The sequence below is a fragment of the Cutaneotrichosporon cavernicola genome (assembly GCF_030864355.1).
Source record: "Cutaneotrichosporon cavernicola HIS019 DNA, chromosome: 1".
Lineage (NCBI taxonomy): Eukaryota > Fungi > Basidiomycota > Tremellomycetes > Trichosporonales > Trichosporonaceae > Cutaneotrichosporon > Cutaneotrichosporon cavernicola.
Window position 1 is genome coordinate 1,356,628 of NC_083393.1, and position 24,875 is coordinate 1,381,502.

Sequence of the window (24,875 nt, forward strand, 5' to 3'; positions counted from 1 at the left end):
ATGGAGGCGCATGCCGTTGCGCCCAGCAAGCCCAGCAAGCCCATCAAGCCCAGCTGTGCCCTCCTGAAATCCTGCAACGTAGGGCGGGGCGTCGAAACAGCTGATCATCTGTAGAACAATGCGGCGGGTACAGAATTCCCCGTCGGATATGAAGAGAGATGCGGAGGGTTGTTGGAACAATTACAATGTCCCTGTTAGTGGCTCATGCCGTCGTGAAAGAACAGTACAGGAATGTGACTACACTATGGCACAAGGAGATTAACTACTGTTGTGTAGGGTGAGGGCGCAAGACGGAGCCAGGGAGAGAGGGAAAGGCGTCACGAGGGGTTGTCGCAGGGGCGTCTGTGCACGACGCCCGCCACATCAGCTGGGAGCTCGTGTTGAGGTAGCGCAAGCGAGGGAATGAGGGAATGAAGGGAATGAGGGAATCAAGTCGGGGCACAGACTTCGGGCACGACGTGAGACCGCGCCGCGTCTCGGCCTGCTGCAGGGTAGGGCGGATGATGCTCCGTCTTTGGCCTGTATGCATTTGTCGCATGCTGCCAACCAGTGCGAAATCCCCCGACCAGATCGGTGTTGGGTTGATTCAAAGGCCCTTTGAACGAGCGGCGACCGCCGGAATATGCTGGTTACAGGTTAGGTTAAAGGCGGCTCAGGATGATGGACCTATGACCTAATCAACTTGGTTGACTTGGGGCCTGTCGATCACAGATCTGTTATGGCGGCAAGCCCACATGGTGCAATGCCCTGACGGTCTGACGGTCAACAGCTCTACGCTCTACCACCACACGCCACCCGCAGTCTACAGTCTGTCGTCATCGAATCTTTCTAGTTTGTGAACAAATTCAACGAATCGTAATCTAGTCACAAACCTGCGACTGATCAGAGAGACCATGATGGTTCCGAAAAGGGTTCGTGCCTTCATGATCGCCCTCAGGGACAGACCTTTATTACCCCTCTCAACCGCTGTCAATGAACAATTCAAGAAAAACAAGGGAAGAAGAGGTAAGTTGAGTAATGGAGTACAGGAATGTAAGGAGAAAGATGGAGGAGGAAGGCGATCAAGTCAAGGAGACATATGACAAAAGATGCTGCGTTTCTAGCTGGACATTGACAAGGGGGGGGGGTTTTGCGGAGCCAAAAGTTTTGATACCCAAACAAGTTAGGGGTAGGGGGTGGTTGGTTGAAATCGTCAGGATTTGACTCTGCGGGGGTTATTGGACTTGGTTGATTTGCATTTCTTTTCACAAATTTCCCTACTATAGCCACTAGAGCCACAAAAAGGAGTCTCACATGAGCGTCGTACGTCGATCGTTTCACGTCGCATTCCCCAGTGGCCCGGTAGCAAACCCCAAGAAACAGCCATCCAAACGAGCAGAGGTAAAGCGGCATAACGCCTAGAGTCATCCCACATTCAAGGGTATGGCAAGAATGGGGAGGAAACTTGTCAGTGCCGCGGGCTGCGGGCTGCGGGCTTGCTGGACCTTGCAGGATACTTGCAGGACAGAATGCACGCAGGATACACCTATTGCAAGGCAGCTGAGAATGAGGGGCATGAGGGGCTGGACTCAATAGACGGCACATCGGCACACACCGTGGCACGCAGTGCCTTTCAAACACGGTCATAGTACTGCGCCAAAGGGCCTCAAGGCTTGCAGGCATTGCACAAGAGCTGCAGATGCAAAGCAAAGAGCGAGCAAAAGAGAGCAAGACTACAGTACCAACTCAAACTGATGGGCGTCGCGACTGCGTGTCGTCATGCATGTTGCTAGCCTGTAATCCTCCAGAACGACTTTGTCCAGCTTTGTCCATCTTCTTATCTGTAAGCCGCGACGCCTTCGCGTCCCTCCTTCCCTCTTTAAACCCTTCCCTCTTCTCATTCCATCCACCCAGCCCATCCTCTCTCACAGTGTCGGACACTATAGTAGTACTAGTACAATAGTATAACCTCTGGCTTGTAAAATAGGCAAACATACTTGAACACTAGAACACATCCATCTACATCTCCATCTCCATCGACATCTCCAACTCCAACGCGTTTCCCCTTCCTCCCCCTTCCCTTCCCCTCCCCCCTGCCCCACCCATCTTACTCCATCTTCGGCTCCAGGGGGCGCTGATCACTCGCCGTCTGTCATCGGGATTAGGAGCATCCCCATCGCGATCCTCGCCGCCGTCATCGCGCATCACTGGCATTTCTCAAGCTTGAAAACGACCCGCTCGCACCTCATTGTTACCGTCCTTTCTTGTCCTTCCCCCCTCACTGCTGTAGCTTTCAACCCCTTCACGATCTTGATATCTTGAACATCTCCAACCTTCTTGACACCTTGTCTCCATCTTTGAATCGCGCTCGGACACCTTCTCTCGGCCACTTTTACCCCGCAACAACCTCCACCGATCGCTTCAGCCCAAGTGGCCCTCCACCGATCTACTCACCGCCATCACACCCGTCCTAGCCAGGTCTCAGCACACCCCTACACATCTACCCGAGCACTTGCTGGAATTGCTGGTCCCCGCTTATCTGATCCAACCATCCAACCACCTAATTCACAGCCGCTCAACCGGCCTTCTAGCTGCACACCCATGCTGCCGTACCTTGACCCTGTACAAGACGCCCAAAGGTACTACGACATGGCCGCCCTCATCTCCAATCCTCAACTCGCCCATCCCAACCCCTTCCTGCAAGTGAACAGTGACTCGTCCGGCGCGTCGTCTCCCGACACGGCCACCCCCTTCCCCAACCGGCATCGAGGGGAGTCCTCCATGCCCCCGCCTCCCCAACACTCGTCCCACACCTCGCCCGCCCGCGTCGGCGCGTCCTCTGCTCCTCCCTGGTACGGACTCACAGGCCCATACGAGGTACCCACCCAGCTGGAATGGCGTGACAAGCCCGTACACCAATACATACAATACGCGGCACCTCGTCACCACCCGTACGCCCAAGAGCCGCCTGCACCTCCGCGCAAGAGTGGTCGCCTAGGCGTCAAGCGCCGCCAGAAGTACACACGCTCGCGAACAGGATGTCTTGGCTGCCGTGCCCGCCGCATCAAGTGCGATGAGGGCCGGCCCATCTGCCGCCGATGCGTTGTCGCCAAGCGCGAGGTGAGATATCCCTAGAGTAGGCTGACCATAGTCGGACTGTGTGTTTCCTGAACAAGGGGGAAAGAAGCGCAAGGACTCCGACTCGGAGTGCTCATCGCCCGAGCACCGCAAGAACTCACCCGACGAGGCGGCCCTCGACCTCATGTATCGCGGCTCGGACGAGAGCCAGCCCTCGCTCAGTTGTCTGAGCACCCACAGTGGTTCATTTGAGAGCCTGATCCCTGACGAGCTCGGCCTCAAGCCCGAATCCTTCGGCGTCCTTCCCTTCGACCTCCCCATGCCGGAGGGCTTTGGCCTACTCTGGTCCGCGCCACCGTTTGTCGCGAACGCCCCGCTCAGTTTTCTCGAGGCTCCGGGCCAGCCGTCCGTGCACCCCGCCCACGCACCAGTTCTCCACATGCAGGCGCAGGCCCAAGTTGGACGCGAAAGTGGTGAGAAGAATCCTTCAGACCCCGCAACGCATATGCTCACCATGCCAAAGTTTACCGTCCTTTACTTTCCAACGGCGCACGAACAGAACCTTACCTTTCACTACTGCGTGCATGCAGTCGACCTGACGATTGCGATGCCTCATGGCCCCAACCCCATACTGGCTGTTTCTCCCCCCCTCGCGTTGGCGTCGCTCCGTCGTACGAGTGCGGCATGTGACGCGCTCCGCCTCGCGCTCCTTGGCGCTGGTGCGGCATACCAGGCCTTCCTGCAGGCTTGGGGTGGCCAACCAACGAGTGAGACTGCTAGGCTCGCTGCAGCCTCGAGCCTGAGGGAAGAGGGCGAGGACATGGTGGGCGTCGTCGTCTACCGAGGAGATGCAAGCGACGCAGTAATTGCAGCCGCGACATCGCCCGCCACTATAGATATTTCCCTTGGCGGCGCCGGATGGGAGCCGAACTTTGCCCTCGCCAAACACATCGTCGCGACCCGCGATGGTCAGCGTGCACTCCTCCGCCCGCCCATCTACTGCACTTTGAGACGGAAGGGCCGCAAGCCCCGCCCGCCTCGCCCGCCTCTCCCTAGAGATCATCGCGATCTACGACATCTTCGCATTCCTCCCCACCGGTCAAGAACCTGCCTTCCACGGAGACGACGACGAATGGTGGTTCGGCAGCTTTGGAGGGATACGCGGCACACTCTGTTGAGACGCAGTTTGGCGTCTCGCACGTCGCTGTCCACCTCTTCGCCTGCGTTGCGCAGCTCCTGGCGCCCGTCGGCAGCCCACCCTCCGAACCACCAGTACCCTTCGGCCCTGGCGAGAGCGCTGTCCCCGGACCGAGCGGCGGCGCGGGCAGCTGACGAGGGTCGTGGTCAGGCCCGCCGTTAGGTACGCAAGCGTCGGACGCCAAGTGAGCGCCGACATCTTCCAGGTCTTCGTAGGCCGCCACATCCATATCACTTTGCGGAAAGGCGGAATCTTTGCACCAGACGCCAACCCCTTCCGTCTCAACCCCAACCCCACCTCAGACGACGGCTTCAGTGGAGAGGCTGTCCGCCTCAACCTTGACCTGGACCTGGACCGGTGGATCGAGGACCTCCTCACCGCGATCGGTGACAAGGCACCAGATCCTGCTTCTGCGCAATGTGTGTTTGGGCGCGCGGACCGAACCACTCGTACAACGCGCTGCACTCGAGGTCTTCCAGGCCTGCAGTGTGAGCACTCCCGCGTTGGGCATGAGCATCGACCTCATGTGGCTCGCCGTAGTGCCTGGATGCCGCCTCTCAGGCGACGATCGGACGTAGGTCGAGACACTGCTCGAGGGGTTCAGAGCTCAGTGCTGCTATGACGTCGATACGGTGCCGCCCATCATACACGAAGTGTGGCGAAAGGTCCTCCTCCGCTATAATGGAGCACAGTTGATGGGCGGGCTCGCTTGACGTGTAGATATCGTACCCTTAGACTACTTGTTGTAAACTAATCCTTCTTGCATGCTTGTGACACATGAGGAGGTGAGGCACAACACGGCGAACTGATAATGCATGGGGGTCAGCTACGATGCAGCCGGCGCCTCGGTCTTAAACTACAGTGGCGGGATCGTTTGAGAACAACTAAGGAAATGTGCGCTGGTAAGTGATGAGCTTGCAGATTGCGCGGATGTAGGTGATGATGTGATGTGATGTGATGCGTGGGCGTGGCAGTGTGAGCGGGGCGGAAGAAGACAGGGAAGTTAAGATCGGGAGACAGGCTTCAAGAGAGGAAGCTTGTCAAAGAGTGGGAAGATATTTGGTGGGCTAGAGACAGTCGTACGGACGGTTCGAATAGTCGTAGTCGATCATGTCAGGCGACGAGCCTGTATTCAGCAACAGTATGAAAACACAACGCACCAGTGAGGAAGGACAGACGAGCAGAGGACGCCGCACGTTGGCCGCGGGAGGTGGAGTCGGACTGAAGTCAGAGGTTGTAACGAGGGCCTCCTTACCTCGGGGAACGGTTCGGGCTTACCACGCATCGCGCCGTCAGAGCTGATATCAGCCAGTATTTCAGACCTCCACGTACTAGAAGATCTGGGGACGCCACTGCTCTTGGACATCCATCACGGCCGAGTTGCTGTCTGTCAGCACAGTCATACCAAATGCCTACCGGAACTTATTGACGAGTGCAACCTTCCCCTGGATGTTGGCATAGCCGACCTGCGGAGTCAGTAACGATGTCGCAGAACCGTACCAACCTGAAGAACCTTCTCACTTGAGAAGAGGTTCCAGCGCTTGCCTACACGAGCGCGATAGAACTCGAGAAGGGCAATAGTTGAGGTGAAATTGACAAATGCGTAGCCAACCTGCCGTCAATGAGGACGAAAGCCAGCAGCTCACGTTGCAGTGGTTGTGAAAGTCGAACCGCAAGTATACAAAGTCAAAGTGACTGGGAACAACCTTACGTCAGAGGGGCAACTGGAGGTTGATTCACTTGGTTGAGAATGTCCACGAGCTCCTGGCGCGAAAGCTTGTTCTGCAGGTCAGCATGATTGAATGCTGCCACTCACAGGAACGTCTTTCACCATCACAGTGGTGCGGTTGTCGAGACCTTGGCCATCAGCGAGCTACTGTGACACCTGCCTCTCACCAGCTGCAATGCGTTCCGGGAAGACTTGATTCTCGACCGGGACCGCCTTGGAGTCGTTCTGCGGCCATCCGGAGTACAGGCGAGGATTGAGGAGCGTCGGCGACAAAGGTGCAGAGATTGAGCCTCCTATGGTGCTCTGGTGCTGAAGGGCTTGCGCGGTCTCGTTCATACCATTGAGCATGGTCTGTAGGGTTGCGGAGTCGGTGAACCGGCGGACATTAGGGGGGCGGTTCGTTCGCGTGGCGATGTACAGCTCGTCGTTGGCAACGGATCCCCACTGGTGGGAGGGATCAGACGTCATGTTGAGCGGGCTATTGCGACGCGGGATGATACCGCTCTGAGATTGGCGGAAGTTGCTAGATGCAGTGTCAAAGGACTGGAACGCGCTGTCGAACCGGCGGTTAAAGTCATCGGTGGATGAAAGAGACATGTCGAGGAAAGAACTCAGGCCCTGCGCTGACGCAGCATGCGAGAAGGCGGCATCTCGTACACCAGAAAAAGCCATCGAGGTTGGGGACCCGGCCGATACTGATGTCCTACCCCGAGAGAACGTTGACGCCCATGCCGATTTGGCGAGGGCCGGTCGAGTGTTGTAGTCAGGGAAGTTGGACGTGGTGTTGTCAGAAGGCTCCGCCAGGAAGGGGTCATCGGAGACGTAAGAGACCACGAAGGTACCTCCACTGATGGGAAGGTTGTTATAGGTGCGAATGATGTCCGCGGCGACACGAGAGTCATAGAACTCGGCTGTGAAGGTCTGGGAAGAACGTTGGCAGGAGACTGGAACAAGTGACTCACATGGCCTGTACTGTCATGTGCCCTGAAACTCTTGAGGTCGCCGTAGTCACTCAGCTGCGCCTGGGACGTGAGAGTTGAGTCTTGCAAGTATCTCACCTTGAACCCTCCGGCTTCGACACCTAACATGGACCGAGCCTGGATGTGCACAATGGGGTTACTCTCGTTCCACAGGTAGTTCCACTCCGGTCCGTCACCAGTGAGCTGACCATGAGTGGAAGTGGAGTCAAAATAACTTACACCTCGAACGTCAGCCTCTCTGATACACACGCAGTGCAGCTGCTGTGCCTCCTTGTTGATTGAGAAGCGGACCGCTCTACGGCAGAGCTCCTTGTAGACTTTGTATGCCTCGCGGGAGTCCCAAAAAGCAACGACGACCTCGTAGTCAGCAGCGCCTCAAAGGACCGACACACCCTTCCATGCTCCATGAGGTGGTGTGCAATAATAGCCTTGGTCTCGCCCAGTTTCTGCGTAGTCAGTGAAGATGCGACGCGCGTACTCACGTCAAGGAGGTGCCGGAGTTGACTCAGCTCGGCAGTCTTGGGAACGTTGATAAGCTTGTGGATGAGCAAAGCCCGTGCGATACCACATACGAGAAGCCAGTGGGTCACTGTATCCTCAGTGAGTAGCTGAAAAGGTGGGTTGCTGTTTCCCAGGACATTATTCAGGCGACCGTCGAGACCAAGCACATCAGGTTCCGACAGACGCTTGGCTGCAGCGGTAGTCTTCAGGCTGCCAGAGCCATCCCAGGAGTACTGCGTGTTGGATGACGAACTCCACGGAACGGAGGAAGGTGTGGTTGGTCCGTACGTCCGCTGAGAGGCAGGAGTAGTGAAGACACTGTTTGACGTGGGGGAAAGGCCTTGAGCGGGCCTGGTGGCTGAAGAACTGTCAGTGCGTTCACCAGATGGAACCCCAAGACCCACGGCTGTTCGAGGCCTGGCGCTGGGTGCTCTGCCGGAGTCAGCTAACGTGTGACAGAAGGGGCCGTAGTGAGATTCTTGTACCCACAAAGACATCAGTAGGGCCCTGAGTGTGGCCAGTTGGCTGAAAGGACAGGCTGCGGGGATCAAGCTGTAAGTCAGTGCGTATTTGAGAAGAAACTGACCCGAGTGTTTTGGGGCTTCGCCGATCCGTTGGCGGAGGCATAACCCTTGGTTGAATCGGGCGCCGGGTTTTTGGACGCGTTCGATGCACGCGATCCGGAACCGGTCAACGAGCTTGAGTTAGCATCCAGTCGGATTCGGTACCAACTCAGTGGGCGAGACACTCATCGCCGTCATTTTCTTGCTGAGAGATCCTTCCTTGGGGGAAGGGGAGGAAGGTGCGGGTGACGGACTTGGTGGCGATGAAGATGGGGAGGCCTGCAAGCGACGTCAGCGATCCGAGAGAGGGAGTGCAACCTTCCGCTCTGGGTGGGTGGTGCGAGGATGGCAGGACACGCGCCCCCAGCTCTCACACCTCCGTCGTTGCAGTGGTGAGGAAGGTGGTTTCGGTGTGAGCACATACTTCTGGGGACGAGCGAGGAGACATCTGGGGGGCCACCACGCTTGAAATGGAGAGGTCCATGGTCGAGAATGGCGATTGTTTTCCCACTTTTAAGCGACGAAGACAGCAGTGGTGAGGGCTGGGGAAGGTGAATCGAGTAGGGGATATAAAGGATGGGGAATCACCGAAGAAGGTGATTCCAGCGGTTGGGGGGATGAATGTGAGAATGGTTTGTGACTGATGGAGGAGTGGGATGGGAGAAGGACAATGTAAGAGCTTAAGAGGAAGTGGGCAGTTGTGAGCAGTTGTGTGTGTATGTGGGAACAGGAAAGCGTGAGAGTTGAGTTGAGTGATGAAGAGGAAGAGTGAATGAATGGAGGGATGAATAGATGACTGGCCTTAAACATACAGATATCGGTGACGGCGAGGAAGGTGTGTTCAACTTTCCACTACCGCCGGCCCCGCACATGTCCACCCTGGGTCCATGGTTCCCTGGGTGCTGGGTCGCAAACCACACAAAGATCCTCTCCCTGTTTCCCTCGCCGTACCACCCATGCTTCATGTCCGGCCTGCCCGGCATGCCCAGCCCTTGGCGAATAAAGGGGGGATACGGAATCAAACAAATAAGCCAAACGCCGCGCGCCAACGCGCATGGCAGCACAGATCCTCATCCAGCACCCATTCCGACACATCTAGGCTCTCGGGGAACCAACTGTTCCAAGGCCGGCTCTCTTGCCTATGTCGTTAGCTTAGAGGGCTTGTAGCTCGGTAGCGCCGCATCATTTTCATGCTGTGTTCGCCACAATGGCATACTCGCCACCCACTTGTGTTGAAAGCGGCGAGGAAAGCTGCGTACCTGGTACCCATGTTAACGACAAACAGACCAGGCGGACCACCTCCACCACTCGTCCCTGACGGAACCAAACCACCACGCGGGCTGCTGTGACTGTGACGTGTTGAGCTCAGTTCACTGGAGTGGCCAACACAACATACTCAGCCCGCGTATGCCCAGCTCACATCGGCTACAATGATGCGCAAGCAGCGGCCGACATTCACGACGGCCGAGCTCGAGCTCCAGCTCCAGCAAGTGGGTACCTCTTAGAATGCGCTGATGAGATCACGCTAGACCCGGGGTCGGGTGCATCAGAGAACTTTGAGACGCTGGCGCCCCTCATCAAGACCATCCAGGACACGGATAGCGAGCAGCTCTATCTCGGAAGCTTGGACCGTTTCGTCGGTGAGAAGGAGAAGGAGATAGAGAAGATCTGCGAGAACAACTATGAGGTGAGCCTCCATGTAACCGTGCTGACGCGCAGGACTTTGTGTCATCAGTACTTGCCCTGTCGTCAGTACGACAGGGGACCGGCCAACTGCGCAAGCGCATCGGCGAGCTCGACGTGCAGATGGGCGATGTGGGACGCGGATTGGGGGAGAAGGTATGCTCACGCCCGTCCAACTAGGCCTGACGGCAGAAGCGCACTCTGCTCGAGCAGAAGAAGGTGGCGCGGAACATGGACGACGCGATTGAGACGCTTCAGACGTGCCTACGCCTTCTCGACCTCGTCCACCGTGTAGGTGAGATGATTCGGCAGGACAAGTACTGGGGAGCACTGCGCGTGAGCTCGCGTATCTGAACGTGAAGCTTATGGCAGATGATCGAAGACCTGTCCCATCTTCCGCCACCCGCGATCTCCAACACACCCTTCTATCTCCACTTAGTGTCGTCACTGCCATCACTGCGCTTGTCGATCAAGGATGCCGTGACGGCGTCAGCCAAGTCGTGGCTTTTCGACATTCGCGAGTCGAGTGCGCTCGTCGGCAAGCTCGCGCTCGAGGGCATGGGGAACCGCATCAAGCGCTGGCGGCTGAAGCGGGAGAAGGACGGGAGCGCGCGATTCGCCCGCATCGGCGGCGCCCTCGAGCTCGTAAACAACGAGCGTGCCGAGTGTGAGCTGTCTGAGCCTTGTTGTTGCTAACTGCAGTCGACGCACTCGACAACGAGCACATCCGCATCGACTTTAAGCCGCTGTACCAGTGCATCCACATCTACGAGGCGCTCGAGTGCAAAACCGAGCTGCAACGCAACTACCAGGAGGACCGCAAGGTGAGCCACTTGTTTCCTCTTTCCATTCGACTGACCCCAGACCCAAGCCAACCTCATTCTCGCCTCACGCTCAGCGTCCTCGTCCGAAACATTAATGACGTCGCTCCCGGAGCTGATGCAGGAGCTCGTCGGCTTCTTCATTATCGAGGCGCACGTCCTTCGCACCGTGCCAGACTTCCGTTCGCAGCGGGACGTTGACGACCTCTGGGACGAGATGTGCCGCCGCATCATCAGCATCCTCGGTCTCGGCCTCAAGGGCTGCAGCAAACTCGAGGTCTTCTTGGAGAGCAAGAAACACATCCTGCTGTTTGTCCAGACGCTTGAGGTGAGTCACGCCTTTGGGCCTCGGCTAATCCTGACAGGGCTATGGTTACGACATCTCCGAGCTCAACGGGTTGTTGATCACGCTGTTCGAGCGCTACTCGGAGCTCTTGCTACGCACGTTTGGCGCCGACTTTGACCACATCGTTGCCGAGGACGAGAACCAACCGATGATGGTCAGGGACCAGCGAGAGTTTGACCAAGTTTCGGGCGTGTGCTGGCTTGCACCAGGGGAAGCAGAGTCTCTGGCCATGTGAGCTTTCCAGTCGATCTCCTTGCTGACGTTCAGAAATGGCTTCCCACAACATATGCCTTTCTCGCAGACCTTCCCGATGTGCTGCATCAACATCCGCAATTTTGTGGAGCAATTCTACCAGTTCACCGATGGAGTCGCGCAACACCACGTCGACTTAGACGAGGTGCTGCGCAAGTCGCTTGACGGCCTCCTCACCGACCACGTCAGCAAGCAGATGGCGCAGCGCGTAAAAATCATGTCCAACTTGTCACAGATCGCACAAGTCGTTGTCAACACCGAGCACTTCCTCGTCGCTTGTGACGAATTGGAAACAGTACTCATGGGCCTCCGGTAAGTCACTCTCTGGTGCGAACTGATGGTTAGTGCAACGCAGCGCGGCGGACCTGTGAAGATGGCCTCGGCGTTCTCATTCGCCGACACCCTGAAGGTAGCGCAGAGCCGCATCGACGCCGTTATCACGTCCAAGCTCGAGTCGTTCTTCGAGCTCGCCGAGTACAACTGGATGCCGCGCGGAACACCACCACCCAACCCAGAGCCGAGCACCTACGTGGTCGAGATGATCTCTTTCCTCACGGCGTACGTCGACTCTGTGCTCATCGGCCTCGACGACGGCACCAAGGCTCGCGCGTACGAGAAGGCGTTGCAGCGCATAAATCAGTTCCTTATGGTGAGCATTGGCATAATCCGTCATACTGACTGCAGGAAACTCTCACGAGCAAGGAGGTGCGGATTTACAACGAGGCCGCGCTCATGTACGTCCGCGCGGATGTGCTGTTCATCGAGACGGAGATTCAAAGACTTGGCAAGGCGGGGTTGGACCGCGTCTTCGATGAGGTCAAGCATGTGGGTTCAGTGCATTTGACGTCGAGCTGACATTAGACGATCAACATTGTACTCTCGGATGCCGTCGCTGCGTTCATGGAGCCAAGCGTGCGTCAGCTGTCGTACAGCTCAGTGCGACCAGCGCGGCTCTCGGCCGTGTTAACCCGACTGGCTGCCGGCGTGAGCGTTTCGGGTCGGATGAACGAGGCCGAACGTCTGCGTGCGGAGGCCAACAGCGTAGGCATGCTGCGGTGAGACGAGACCTGTTGTATATGCATCCTGTGATTCCATTAGATGGCTGGGCTGGATGTCGGGACCTAAGTGACCATCAAAGCTCATCCATCCATCTCATCCGACTGGCTGGCAGTAGTCGGAGGCAGTCAACTTTCCGATCGGCGGCCTCGCACAGATCGCGCGCTCTGTGCGCGCTCGTTGATAAGACTTGGGTGTCTCGAACCAGTCAAGAGCCGCATCCATCGATCAACCATTGCATTACCCCAAAGCCCAGAGCCCAGAGCCAAGAAAACAAGTTGTTCTGCCAATCTGTTCTGGTCAATCCGGAATCGGGAATGGCCGAAAGTTGTTGATCTGATCCTCAGAGCTATTGAATGCACTGGGCGAATCGGCGGTTCAGACAGATCACACCCCACATTCTCTACTCGATTCAGCTCACCAGTGGTCTTCAGCAAGCAGCCCGCACCACCAACTGATGGAACGTGACGTGCGGCGTGATGCTGTCGGTCCGGTGCAGGAGGGAAAGTTTGCGGCCATAGAGATACACACACTTGAGGGAACAAGGCCTGTATCCGGACATGTCGGAGTCATTCCGAGGGGTCAAGCGTGCTGGCCTGCATGTTCTGGCTGAGCCAGCATACTTGGCCCAGGCGCTCAGGAGCGGGTGAGGGCGGCTGATAGCAAAGCGGACTCTGTTTGGTTTAAAGGTAGGTGGTGGAGGCAGGGAGACTGAGAGAGACGAGCAGCATTCCCAAAAGCATAGAAGGGCGGGAAGGAAGGATGGTGCAGACTAAGGGGCGGGCAGGAATGAGCCGGGATGCCGCCGACATGTGCTTCCAAGGTATTCATTTGATTGGGCTGTAAGTGATGGCAAAAGCAAATAGGCTGTTGCTTAGAAAATAGAGTACTTTTGGGTGTAGTGACTGCCGTGCCTGTATGAACTACATTGAAGCGGCCAGCGGACCGCAAACCTCCGACCACATCTATTCATTCGGCCATTCAACAGCGCACATACTAAACTTGTCAACGAACAAACTCGATGCCAACTAAACTAGAGACTGAAGGGTTGCTGGTCGCGATGCAATACATTCTTGGCGTTGGTATGCATTCTAATCCATCCAAGGACGGTCAACAGGTGGTGGCAACTGGGTTGTAGGTTGAGTTATTGATCCGCATCATATCATATTGTTGTACCGCAAGGCGAGGGATGGCCCTAAGGGCGACAGGCAAGCCAGACTTGTCAGGTGGGAAGGCGAATTCCATTTTCCACGCAAGCACCAGCCGCGTCCCTCTATGCGTTCATCCTTCAGGTCCTTTAAGTCTTCCTACCAACACTTGGTTGGTTTGGCACACTCACTCTGTCTACAACTCGAGTATCCTACGACACTCTCTCAACTTGATTTGCTACATTCAATCAACAACTTGCATCCAACATATCAATACCCTCGTCAACTATCAACTACTCAAGGCTACTACTACCTGGAGCCTCACGCTTCGACCCTGGACCCGCTCACCACGCACCTCGATCTAACTCGTCGCACCCACCACATCACACCTTCTCTCCTCTCCATCCAACCGTCCATCCATCCATCACTGCCTTTCCCGGCATCCCCTGCGCTACACTCTTGCTCGGACACACGGCGACATTGCGCCTATACGCCGTTCCCAGACGCACACCAACCGAGCCACGCCGGCCCGAACACCACGGCGCGGCCACTTTCAGGTACGTTATGGCCGCGCGCTCCTTGAACGCGACGCGAAGTGGAGAGTGGAGACAGAACGCCGAGCAGAGTAATCAGAGCAGAGGGAGGAGGGTGCCTTGAGATGATTTCTTGCGAGCATCCAGGCCCGAGGGGCACGTCTGGCAGTCGGCAACGCCGTAAATCGAAGCATGTTGCACGGCATGGCGTGCGCACTGACGCTGTGACGCCTGAGCTGCAATCTTGGTTCGCGGTCTGGCCTGGCGATCTTGGCCTGGCCGCCGGCAACACCTTGAGCGTACGCGACCACACCCGCCCCACTGCAGTGAGGATGTGGTGCACACTTCCATCGAGTCGTTGCCGTAGTCACAGGTGGGATCTCACACTACCGCGGAGACATCTTGTCCACACTTTCGCGTCACTTCCCACACGCTAGTCCTTGATCTCCTCTGTGCAACAACACCGCTTACATGCCCAGTAACAACCCCCACCGCATCTACTCCATCCACCATTTCAGCCAACACCCCTTCCCCGCCCTTTGTCGGCCCGTCGCCGCGCTCCATCAGCTCCAAGGGGAGCCCCCAGTCGAACACCTCGAGCAGCGCCGCGTCTTCAGGCAGCCGTCTCCGGGCTCTCCTTCCCCGGCCCATCGCCCCAAGGCCTGGCGTCTCGGCCACTGCCGGGCCCTCGTCCTCTGGGTCCGCGGGCAAGATGAGCAATAAACCCTTCCGCGCACCTGGCGGAAGCCAACAAGGACGCTTCACCGTCGACAGCGGCGGCGGGCTGTCCCTTCCCTCCAAGCCAACGCCGATGCCTCGGTCATTGCCGTCGAGTGCTGGCCCAAGCCCCGCTGCTGTCTCACCCTCCAAGGTCAACGTCTTTGCCCAGAACGCGAACAGCTGGGCATACCCACAGCAGCCCGAGGCTCACCAGGGCAACTACGGAGGGAACGACTTTCTCAGCGACCTCTCGTCAACGCCTACGAACAGCTTTGCAGCGTTTGGCGCGTCGGCGTCGTCCTTTACGCCCACGGCCCAGTCGGGATTTGCCGCCCAGTATACTGCCGCTCGCCAGAACCAAAGCCAGATCCAGAGTCAGAATGGCTCCGCCCAGGCTTCGCAGCACCCAACACCACCTTCTGACGGAACAACGCCGCTCGACGGGCCCTCCTTCGAGTTCACTCCGATTCACACCCAGTCGTGGCCTGCCCCGCCGCAGCAGCCCCCACCGAAGCGGATGCCAGAACAGGGCAATACGGGTGCCATCGACCAGAACATCCTAGCCAGCCTCGCCGAGCTGATGGCCCAAACGCCGAACAACGCCAGCGAGCCGCAAATGCCACTCAGTCTTCTCAGCATTCTGAGCCAGCAGGCCCAAACTCAACCTCCGCAGCCCCCGGTGCCGCAGGTGCAGCGTCAGCCGCAACCGATGTTCCAGCAGCCACAAGTGCAAGAGCAGACGCCCTTCGCCGACATTTCTCAGCAGCAGTTTCTGCAGATGTTGGCGCAGGTCCAGCGGCAGCAGACTGCCCAAGCGCAGTTCCAAGCAGCTCAGCAGCAGCTCCAGGCTGCTCAGCAGCAAGTCGCCCAGGCCCAGCAACAGATGCAGCAGGCACAGGCGCACGCTGCGGCATCGCACCAACAACCGCAGGAGCACGCCCCGCAGCAGGCGCACCAGACAAGCCTGCTCACAAGGCGCATGCAGCAGCAGCAGTCTCAGTCGCAGTCGAGCACGCCTTCCCATTCGCCTCGGATGAGCTTCTCGACCCCTGGGCGCTCCTCGGGGCCGTCAGCCAACGGCATCCGGGCGCCGCAACCGTTCACACAAGTCCGGCCGACGGATCGAGTACCGTCATGGCAGAGTGGCGAGCCTGTTTCCGAGACCACCGCGACCACCCCAGCCAGCGAAGCGTCGATGAGCAGCCCAGCAGACGTGAGTTGCAGAACATGTGGCAGCACTGAACCCCAGAGCACTTCGACCAAGGGGTTCCGCCCGATCAAGCCGAGGCGCGCGCAGGCGCCGGAGCACCCAGCTGCTGCGCCGCCGAAGCCGCCGAAGCCGTCGCCTAAATCGAAGTCATTCGCTACACCTGGGCCGGCCTCAAGACCACACTCCGGCGCCGCACAATCTTCCCGCCAGCCGCAACATCCTCTGCAGCAGCATCAGCAGCCGGCTCCGCAGATTGGCGAGCTCCCACCTTTGCCTCCTGGTCTCACACTTGCGCAGTTGTCCCAGAATGGCAACTTGAGTCTTGAGATGGCAATCCGCGTTGGCATGGGCCTCGGGATGGGGATGGCGCTGGGCCAGCAGCAGCAGCAGCAGTCGCACCAAGCACCAAGCCCTCAGCCAACCGAGGAACAGCTCGCGTACATGCAAGCCGCGCTCGCGGCGACGTCGCCACCACCTATAAGTGCGACGTCACCTGAAGCTTCCGGCACAGGCCCACCTCGGCAGCGGCCGGGCGACATTGTAACGAGCATCCTGAAGGACGACTTCCTCGCCACCCGCTCGCCGCTTAGCACGTCCCCGACGGCCGGCAACGCCTTCCCTCCGGAATTCGGGGAGCGCCGGCCTTCGCAGTCGGGCGATCAGATTGTGCCAGCGGACCCAGAAGCCATGGCTAAGAAGGATCCCCTGGCTGCCCAGGTGTGGAAGGCGTACGCCCGTGCCAAGGACACGATGCCCCATGGCCAACGCATGGAGAACCTCACTTGGCGAATGATGCACCTCACCATGAAGAAAAAGGAGGAATCCGAGCGCGCCGCCGCCGCTGCCGCCGCCGCCAGCGTCGGGACCAGCGTAGGAACACAGCAACCGGCTGCAGAGACAACCAGGCGCGAGCATGTGGCGTTCCAAGGGTTGTCGCCCGTACCTGAACCCGAACACGAGAACGACCCCGACCGCGCAACCGCGCCGCAGCTGTCGAGGCAGTTGGTCGACTCGGACCACGAGGCGGAGCGAGGGCGCCGCAAGGGGGTGTCGAGGGTTGTCGGTTTCAGCGCTGGAAACAGGGACTCGAGGTGAGTTGTTACACGTAAGCTTCGCTGACCCCACCCAGTGCAATGGACATCGACTGGCGTGCAGCATCGCGGTCACGATCACGTATGGCAATTGACTGGCGTGCGGCGTCGCGCTCGAGGTCGCGTAGCGCCTTCCAGGGCAGCCGCAGCCTGTACGACGGGGGCAACGAGCTTCACGCTCACAGCCTCCTGGCACAGGGGGGTTCAGCCTCCAGCTCGAGCGCCTCGATGAACCCGTCGCCGGCGTCGCTTGCGCCCTTTGCCAGATCTATGCCCAACAACTATCCGCCATGGGAAGCGGCAGGGGTGGAAATGGCAATGTCGCAGCCTCTCCAGAACGAGCTCAACATGGAGCAGTTTGCCAGTGGCCCGGGAAGCAGCGGAGCCAAGGATCCGAAAGCGGCGATTGCGTTTAACATCGACCAGGTCCTTCAGTCGGCAGAGTCTTCTGCCGCAGCCTCGGCGTCCTTCGCCAACTTCCTCTCCACATCGGTCCCGTCTGCCGCCACCCAACTTGGCTTTACTGCACCCCTGCACCTGACCCAGTCGATCTCAAGCAACGGCAGTGGCATCACGAAGCACAAGTATCCAACCCTCCCTGGCATCTCTGGTCCAGGTCTGTACTCTGCAACGTCTGAGGAGAACATCCATCCCACATACGGCCTCCTCCCTAAACGCGTCCGCAAGACATCGTTCGACCACACCCTGCGGCCCCGCGAGGAGCCTGAGCCCATGTTCAACACGCGCAAGCGCCCCGCCGAGGCGTCACCACGCGATGGCGACCACCGCCCGTTGCCGAACAACTTTGCGCCGTTCCCCACTGCACCTTTCACGTTCAGTTTCGACACCAACACGGTGGGCACGTCGAGCTCGAACTACGACAGCTTCTTTGACCTCAACGCCGCGTCGGCCAGTAGCCATGCCGACCCGGCTGGCCCCGCGGCTACCGACCTGTGGAGCGGGGACGATACGGCCATGTTCGACCCCGCTCATCTGTTTGGCGCCGTGCCAGGCTCGCAGATTGACCCAGGCCTGCAAGACCCACACGAGCTTTCCCAGCTGATGAACATGTACTTCGAAAACGGGAACCAGTACACGACGATCAACCCAAGCGAAGTGCTCGGCGTGCGGCCGGAAGCGTCCCCAGCCCAGTCTCCGCAGCCAGACGAGTACCGTCGCCCAGGGCCTGGCCGATCCAACTCGAGCCCGAACTTGCAGGGCCTCCGCGCGATGAGCATGTCGCAGGCTGTGTCGTCACACTCGGGCCACCCCAGCGCGAGTGTATACAACAGTCTTGCGATGACGCGCAACCGCTCAAACGCAGCGTCAGGCCCTTCAGGACCTGGCACGCCGACAGCAGAGGCCGATGAGAACAACGCCACTGTCTGCACCAACTGCCAGACGACCAACACACCGCTGTGGCGCCGCGACCCTGAGGGCCAGCCGCTGTGTAATGCTTGCGGGCTATTCTTCAAGCTGCATGGGGTTGTGCGCCCTCTCTCGCTCAAGACGGATGTTATTAAGAAACGGTGAGTTCCAAGCGCAGGCGAGACAGATGGGTGTGTGCGGCGATGGTGAGGCCTGTGACAGGAGGACTTCCAATCCGCATCTGCTCAGGACCCTACGGAGACTAGCGCTTCGTCTGAGCGATGGCGTGATGCACACAGCTGACAGCAGGAACCGTGGCGGCCCAACAGGCAAGGAGACGACCTCGGGCCGGCGGAGTAGCAAGGCCTCGCGCTCCAAAGCCTCGAGCCCTGGTGCGGAACGGGTCAGCGGACCAAGCTCGCGCGACAAGCGCCAGCGACGAACCAGCGGTATGGACCCCGACTCTGGGAGCACGAGCGCCGCCTCGTCGCTTGGGACGGGCGGTAGCGGGCTAACCATGAGCAAGCGCTGAGCAAGCGCGGTCGCGAGGTTGCGGTCCGCGAAACGGCAGGTTCGACACGCAAACACCACACAGACTTGCCTTGCGCTGTGTCGAACCGTGTCGGGCAGCTGTACGAGAACCACGGATTCTTCTCGCCACGGAACCCATAGCTAATGAATAGTAGACCGGCCTCTGGCCTGCGCACCGCGCACGCATGGATTGTACCGCTAGATGGTGAAATGTATTGTTGTCGTCTTGCGGGCAGGACGAGCCGGTTGCACGACGACTGGATGACGCGGGTGCGGTAGCAGATCATTGTGTGTATGAGAGAGGTGGAGATGGTGGGCTGCAGGTGGTGAGGGGGGACCAAGGTGTGAGGAAGGGGCAGAGGTGCGAGTAAGGTATGATAGCAGTGATTGGGAGAGAGTTGGGCAGGGCGCGGCTAAAGGCTCAAGCAGAGAGGGGGAGATGAGATTGGGGAGGGGGAGAGGGAGGGAAAGGAGGGGAGAGGGATTTGGAGGGGAATGTGGGGGGAGGAAGTCGGAAGGGAGTTCACCGGGATGTGAGAGGCCGGAGGTGAGCCAGCCTGCGAGGTTGAGATAGCTGAAGCGAGAGCGTACGCGAGGCGGATCAGTTGAGAGGACAACGAGTCGACGAGATGGTAGAGAGTTGAGTGGAAGCTAATAGAGCTGACAATGGCAACAATCACGCCGTTAAGTGCTCAGCGCATCGCGCGCTTGGCGTTTGGCTGTGATACGCGGACCTCCGCGACGGAACCCCGAGCCTGTGCTGGCATTACGCAACTGTTTGGTCACAAATTGGGAGCATGGACACCATGTCTGCTGTAAGTCTGGATACGAGAGACGGCGACGAGGAGACTCACTGCAACTGCAATTACCGCTTGCCGGGCCAAGTCAGCCTGTCTACTGTTCGCCGTTCATCGTTCATCGTTCACCGTTCACCGTGCACCGTGCACCATGAGGCCGGCGGATTCCAAAAATGCATGAACGTGTCTGATGCCGGTTGAAAGTCTGGCAGCCCACTGATCTTGTAGGTAATAGATGTGATGCAGGAGCACTGCAGTCCTAGTCATGGTCCACTTCCAACAACGTACGGCGTCAAAGTACGATTTGTTCACCATACGGAGTGGCTACACTGGCAAACTTGGCAAACTTGGCACACTTGACACTTGCCCAGACCGCGATGTTGCCAAGCGAAGACAGCAGTCTCTTCCATTAACTCTTTGCCTAAATGACGGCTGGCTGGCCACCGGTATCAGTCGCCCGGCGTCGCGCCCTCGACCTCGACGCACTGGGGAATGTGGAGCGGAGCGTTGTTGAAGAGCTCGTTTTCAGAATGACCCCTCCAGCTTCAATCTTGGGATTGGGATTGGGCTTGGGATGGAGAGTTCGTTGGCCTCCCACTGTCCACAGGCCATTGTCCATTTCACGACCCGACGATCTCGAACCTACCGCTGGGCCGCATCACTCCGTAATCCAGCACGGACCTTCCACCGCCCCCCAAATACACGTCTCCTCCCTCCTCTCACCTCATCCTACCCCCTCCAATAAGGAATCTTCCATCTCCTCCCATCCCCTCCCATCTCATCACACCTCCTTTAAATCCCAACCTCTCCAACCCCCTTCAAAGTTGCAGCCGGGAGGAGCCAACTCCACGATGGCAGTTCCCTGACTGAGCCCGTCTAGCGCCCATTTTATCCGTCACCGCCACCTCCCGATTTTATAGACACGTCAGACCAGGTCAAGTGCAGCGCTCTCGGCACGGACACTCGGCCAGTACGCGTTCCAGTAATTGAGAGCGATAGATACGTTTGCTTCCCCTAGAGCCAAGCGCTAGCAATTATTCTGACGTTGCTCGTACCACCTGCCTAATGCTTAGACTTAAGACTTAGACCCTTACCCTCCCCCCCCCCCCTTTTCGTCTGCGTTGAAGCTGGACACTATTCTTCATGGGCGTTTCTAACGCCTCCATACTCAAGTGCTCATGTTGTTCGCCTCCGAACAGCGCTCAAGCAGAAAATCACCAGATACGAGAGACATGTTGTAGTAGTCGAGCCCCTTAAATTCGGGCCCCTTAAAGTGCGCGCATGCTCAACCGTATTCGATGCATCGTATATTCACTCTACAACAAGACAAAGCCGAGAGTCGAGAGCCGACTGGAGTAACCAGCGTAGAGGTCATGGGAACGATACATACATGCATTGCTCAGCAACATAGGCGATTGGAGAGCGCTCCTGGCTGCAGAGTTACCATGCAAGGTTCACAATTACAGGAGATATCTCCAATACCTCCGGTGCCTGTGACATCACACTTGTGGCATGTGGCGCCACATTCCATCCAGTTCAGCCATTTCACAGGCCTCATCACACGTACATATCAACATTTTGAGAAGCATTTACACTTGAAGGGAGAGTCCTACGGGAAATCCAGGCAAAGAATCTATATAGTACATTACGACCGTAAACAAGGCGTTGGCAGAACGTGCGTGCGTTTCGTTTCGTGCGTGTCCGTGCAAGGCGTGGGGATCGAAAGTTTATCCGTGTGTGTAACTTGATCGAAACCGAGGCGTGAGTGAGAAGCCGAGAAGCCGAGAGATCGAAGAGTCGACACACAGAGTCAAAGAGATGGAGGACAGTGACGAAACAAGCGACAACCCTGCGGACACGAAGGAGTTAGGACATGTGGTGGTTGCCGAACGGGAACATATGTCCGTCCGTTGGCTGGAAGTACCCGTCGGGTGGCAGGCCATCGGGGCTGAACTCTTGCTTGACAGAGTCCATCATCCCGCGCGAGTGGTACGCGCCGAAGGCAGACGTGTCGCTCTTGCTCCGCTGGACCAGCGCATCGTGGTAGCTCTGCGGCCCGGGTGGGACCCAACCAGGAGGCGCAGAAGAGGGCTGGGAAGGCATGATGTGCGAGAACGAGTCGAAAGCCGGGGACGTGAACGGCGAGTCGTTGCGCGACTTGGGTGCCGAACTGTTCTCACAGGTGTCGGGCAGACTGTGCTTGGCGTCGCCCATGGGCGACCCGGCATTTGAGCGTTTCGCATACCAAGCCTTGCGAAGGCTAAGTGTAAGCGAAACTGTAACACACAAGTAAACACTCACTCTTGCGAGCGCTCCCATGACTTGGAATGGGCCCAGCGACTCTCGTTGAGCGCCTGCAGACATACACTGACGTCGTCGTCGCTACCACCTGTTGCGACAAGCATCATCGCCGCCTGGTAGGTGCCATCGCGCACGAGGCTGGCGTCCCACTCAAACATCTGTGCGCCAAGATGACCACGGATAATGTCCATTACTCGTGACATCTTTATCTCACAGCGAGTGCGAGCGAGTTCATGGAGATGGCGGAGTTGGTTGAGGTCGGTTACCAAGTCGTTTGAGCGCGGCGAGGGAGGTAGTGAGCTGGAGTCGATTCTTGTACTCTTGGCTTGTAAGCGCTCGAGTCGCTCTTCTAGTTGTCTGAGGATGGCGTTCTGGGCCTCGAAGACGCTCATTTTCTGCATGTCAGCACACGCTCCTGATGATGAAAACAACTCACCCATCCATCAGCGAAGCTGGCGACCTCGTCGTGCTCCCGATAAGGAGTGGCAGAAGGCTCGTTCTTGAGGTTGTCAAACTCCTCCCAAGACTGGTCGAGCGATTCCCAAATGGAATGTAGCTGCTCGACATCAGGTAGATCGCGCTTACGAGCCTTGGCGCCAGAGAGAACGGCGTGGATACGGCGACATGCGAGCTGCGAGTCAGTCAACCTAAAAAAAATGTGCGAACTTACAGCAAACCGTACTGGTGCTGCCACCATAGCGGACGAAATATGCAAGTGTCCTGGTGACTGAGTGGTGGGTTGCTTGTCGAGCGCCTGTTCCAGGAACGACAGGTCGTTCTCGTCCTCCAGACAGAGCTTGCCACCGCGGAGGCCGACGGTGATGCTCTCGTGGACAAAGGCATACCAGAAGATGCGGAGCTGGGTGAGACGAATAGACTCGGCCTTGTTTGGATTCGAGTTGAGAGACGGGCTGAGCGGAAGCGTCACGGGGAGGCCGTCGTAACCAAAGCTGTCATTGGTGCAGAGGAGCTGAACCTGGGACAGAGCCGACTGGTATAGTGCCTGGCGTTCAACGGGAGTCGAGATACCTGCAGGGTCAGCGCTTCCATTTGCGCAGAAAATAATAAAGAAATTACCTTCGGTGAGAGGGAGGATAAGGAGGACAGCGCGGATGCCGTCCCAAGACGGTCTGCGGAGAATGCCGTACTCGTCGATTTCGCGAAGAATAGTTCGAACGACTCCGTTGAACTTTTCCTTACGTCTCTGGCGGTCTCGCTCACGCCGAGCCTCGGACTCGCTGGCACTCAGGAGGTTGAGAGGACCAACGGTCTCACCGCCTGCTTCCGCCACGTCGAGCTGGCCGCGTTCGTCGACACCGTATGAGAGTCCCCATGCGTAAAGACAGTGGCAGAGAACGGCACCCACTGAACCCATCGCCGCAGCACAAGGTATGGGTTTGGAGAGGTAGACCGTCACAAAGTCCAGCGAGTCAACGATGGGCCCTAGGTCGTCAGCGAGCCTGACAGCGGCAAGGACATACGCTGGAGGATGAAGCGGCGGAAAAACTGCGAGTCGAAAAACTCGCGAGTTAGTTCTGGAATGCGATCCATCTTGCGTCCGCCGGGGCTGAGAGAGCGCTCGCCCTCATCGCCTTGTGACGCGAGTGCAGCGTCCGTGGCGGACTTGCCGTAGAGCATCTCAATCTCCGAGATCCGCTTGCCGCGGCGGAGCTGCTTGGCAGCCTTTAGCGGGGCATATTCGTCGCTGTTGTCAGCCACGGTGATAGAAGTAGCAGAACAAAAATCAAAAAGCAATTCCACCCAGTGTCAAGACACAAACACTCACACGCAGTTGGTCCCACGCTCTTGGCAGTTGGTGCAGCTGGCCCGGCGATGTCGTAATGATCCGGTGTTGCCATTCTGAGCATCATCCAAAAAGGCCTCGCGCTCGGCCTCCTCCTGGCGGGCACGAAGGTCGCACTTGACACGACGATGGCGACAAGCTCCACAAGCGGTGAATTGGTGCCGGGGAACTTTGTTGGGGTTGCCCTTGGCCCCCTTGGCGGGCCCTGTGGAAGCCTGCTGCTGAGCCGAGTTTCCTGTGGACGCCTGGTTGGGACTCCAGTCCACTGGCGGGACTAGGTACACAGAACCACCAGGCAGCCCGTCCTGGTGGAACGAGGAAAAGGGACTTCCACTCTCACCGAGGGTGCTACTCGGTTCCGAGCTTCCATCAACCATGCCGTTGGGGAAAAACTGGAGTTGCTGCTGCTGCGAGCCGCCGTGCATGCCGAATGTGATCGACGGCGTCATGCCAGAAGTCGGAATGTGGTCGTGAGAATGGGGGACCCCAATGTTGAGATGTTGACGACCTTGCAAGTTGGGGCTGGGGTACGGGACAGGGCGGCGGGAAGGCGAAGTGCTGGCCTGGGAACTGTCATAGTCGTAACCAAAGCCCTGCGAACCGCCTTGATAGCCACCGACGTTGAGGTACTCTTGCAGGGGCGAATGTGGTGCATTGCCAGCCGGTAGGCGGCGATGCAACGGGTCCGAGGGCGACCCGGAGTGATGGGGATAGGTCATGAGACAGAGCACGATGGAAGACTTTGTTGGGGTGGTTTCGGGGAGGGAAAGGAGAACGAGATGATGGCGAGCGGGTCTTCTGTATAAGAGATGTTGACGCGCTGTAAGCATAAAGAGTCAGTCAGTTGCGAAGGGATCGGCACTGTGGGAGAATTGGCGGGCGGTGCTGGGCGGTGTCGGAATGGTCCGATGAGGGGGTAGCACTGCCCCACTCACGAGGGTTCGGCTCCAAGCCAAGGTAGCAGCTACCTGGATTGGAATAGAAGGCTGGGAAATGAGGACGGAGGTGCGACTCACCAGACAATGGGCAGACGGTATTCTACGCAATGTTGAGCAAAGGTTGAGGGGTTGATGAATCGAAGGGTAGAGGGCGAGTTGGAATTCTGGAGCTATGCGTTTGGTTGCAATGGTCGAAAGGAGGGGGATTGGGGGGGTTGGAGAGCGGAGGTCCGGGGAAGCTGGAAGTT

The 24,875-nt window shown here is 58.1% G+C and overlaps 4 protein-coding genes across 4 annotated transcripts; 2 read left to right on the forward strand and 2 right to left on the reverse strand.

Annotated features, from left to right (window-relative positions):
* Nucleotides 1–2,628: 2,628 nt before the first annotated feature.
* On the forward strand, nt 2,629–4,389 carry CcaverHIS019_0105040 (uncharacterized protein; the record flags this gene model as incomplete). The annotated part of the gene is made up of 3 exons (XM_060601056.1): nt 2,629–3,099; nt 3,131–3,880; nt 4,162–4,389. The coding sequence occupies 3 exons, from the start codon at nt 2,629–2,631 to the stop codon at nt 4,387–4,389; spliced, it is 1,449 nt and encodes a 482-aa protein (XP_060453052.1).
* A 933-nt stretch (nt 4,390–5,322) lies between these two features.
* On the reverse strand, nt 5,323–8,512 carry CcaverHIS019_0105050 (uncharacterized protein; the record flags this gene model as incomplete). The annotated part of the gene is made up of 20 exons (XM_060601067.1): nt 5,323–5,381; nt 5,416–5,476; nt 5,511–5,553; nt 5,588–5,638; nt 5,672–5,721; nt 5,760–5,867; nt 5,902–5,961; nt 5,996–6,037; nt 6,072–6,112; nt 6,152–6,905; nt 6,947–7,006; nt 7,043–7,147; nt 7,184–7,321; nt 7,357–7,410; nt 7,447–7,823; nt 7,870–7,897; nt 7,955–8,017; nt 8,052–8,163; nt 8,198–8,307; nt 8,453–8,512. 20 exons carry the CDS (start codon nt 8,510–8,512, stop codon nt 5,323–5,325), a joined length of 2,376 nt encoding a protein of 791 aa, XP_060453053.1.
* A 946-nt stretch (nt 8,513–9,458) lies between these two features.
* Nucleotides 9,459–18,788, forward strand: SEC15 (uncharacterized protein; the record flags this gene model as incomplete). Its single annotated transcript, XM_060601078.1, has 17 exons — nt 9,459–9,518; nt 9,548–9,715; nt 9,748–9,867; nt 9,907–10,047; nt 10,084–10,378; nt 10,414–10,535; nt 10,576–10,860; nt 10,898–11,109; nt 11,146–11,442; nt 11,476–11,779; nt 11,815–11,955; nt 11,992–12,185; nt 13,854–13,891; nt 14,347–15,800; nt 15,837–16,888; nt 16,927–18,417; nt 18,566–18,788. The coding sequence occupies 17 exons, from the start codon at nt 9,459–9,461 to the stop codon at nt 18,786–18,788; spliced, it is 6,597 nt and encodes a 2,198-aa protein (XP_060453054.1).
* A 2,662-nt stretch (nt 18,789–21,450) lies between these two features.
* CcaverHIS019_0105070 (uncharacterized protein) lies at nt 21,451–24,408 on the reverse strand (the record flags this gene model as incomplete). Its single annotated transcript, XM_060601089.1, has 7 exons — nt 21,451–21,844; nt 21,886–22,280; nt 22,322–22,516; nt 22,556–22,914; nt 22,963–23,328; nt 23,367–23,590; nt 23,672–24,408. 7 exons carry the CDS (start codon nt 24,406–24,408, stop codon nt 21,451–21,453), a joined length of 2,670 nt encoding a protein of 889 aa, XP_060453055.1.
* Between the last annotated feature and the right edge of the window lie 467 nt (nt 24,409–24,875).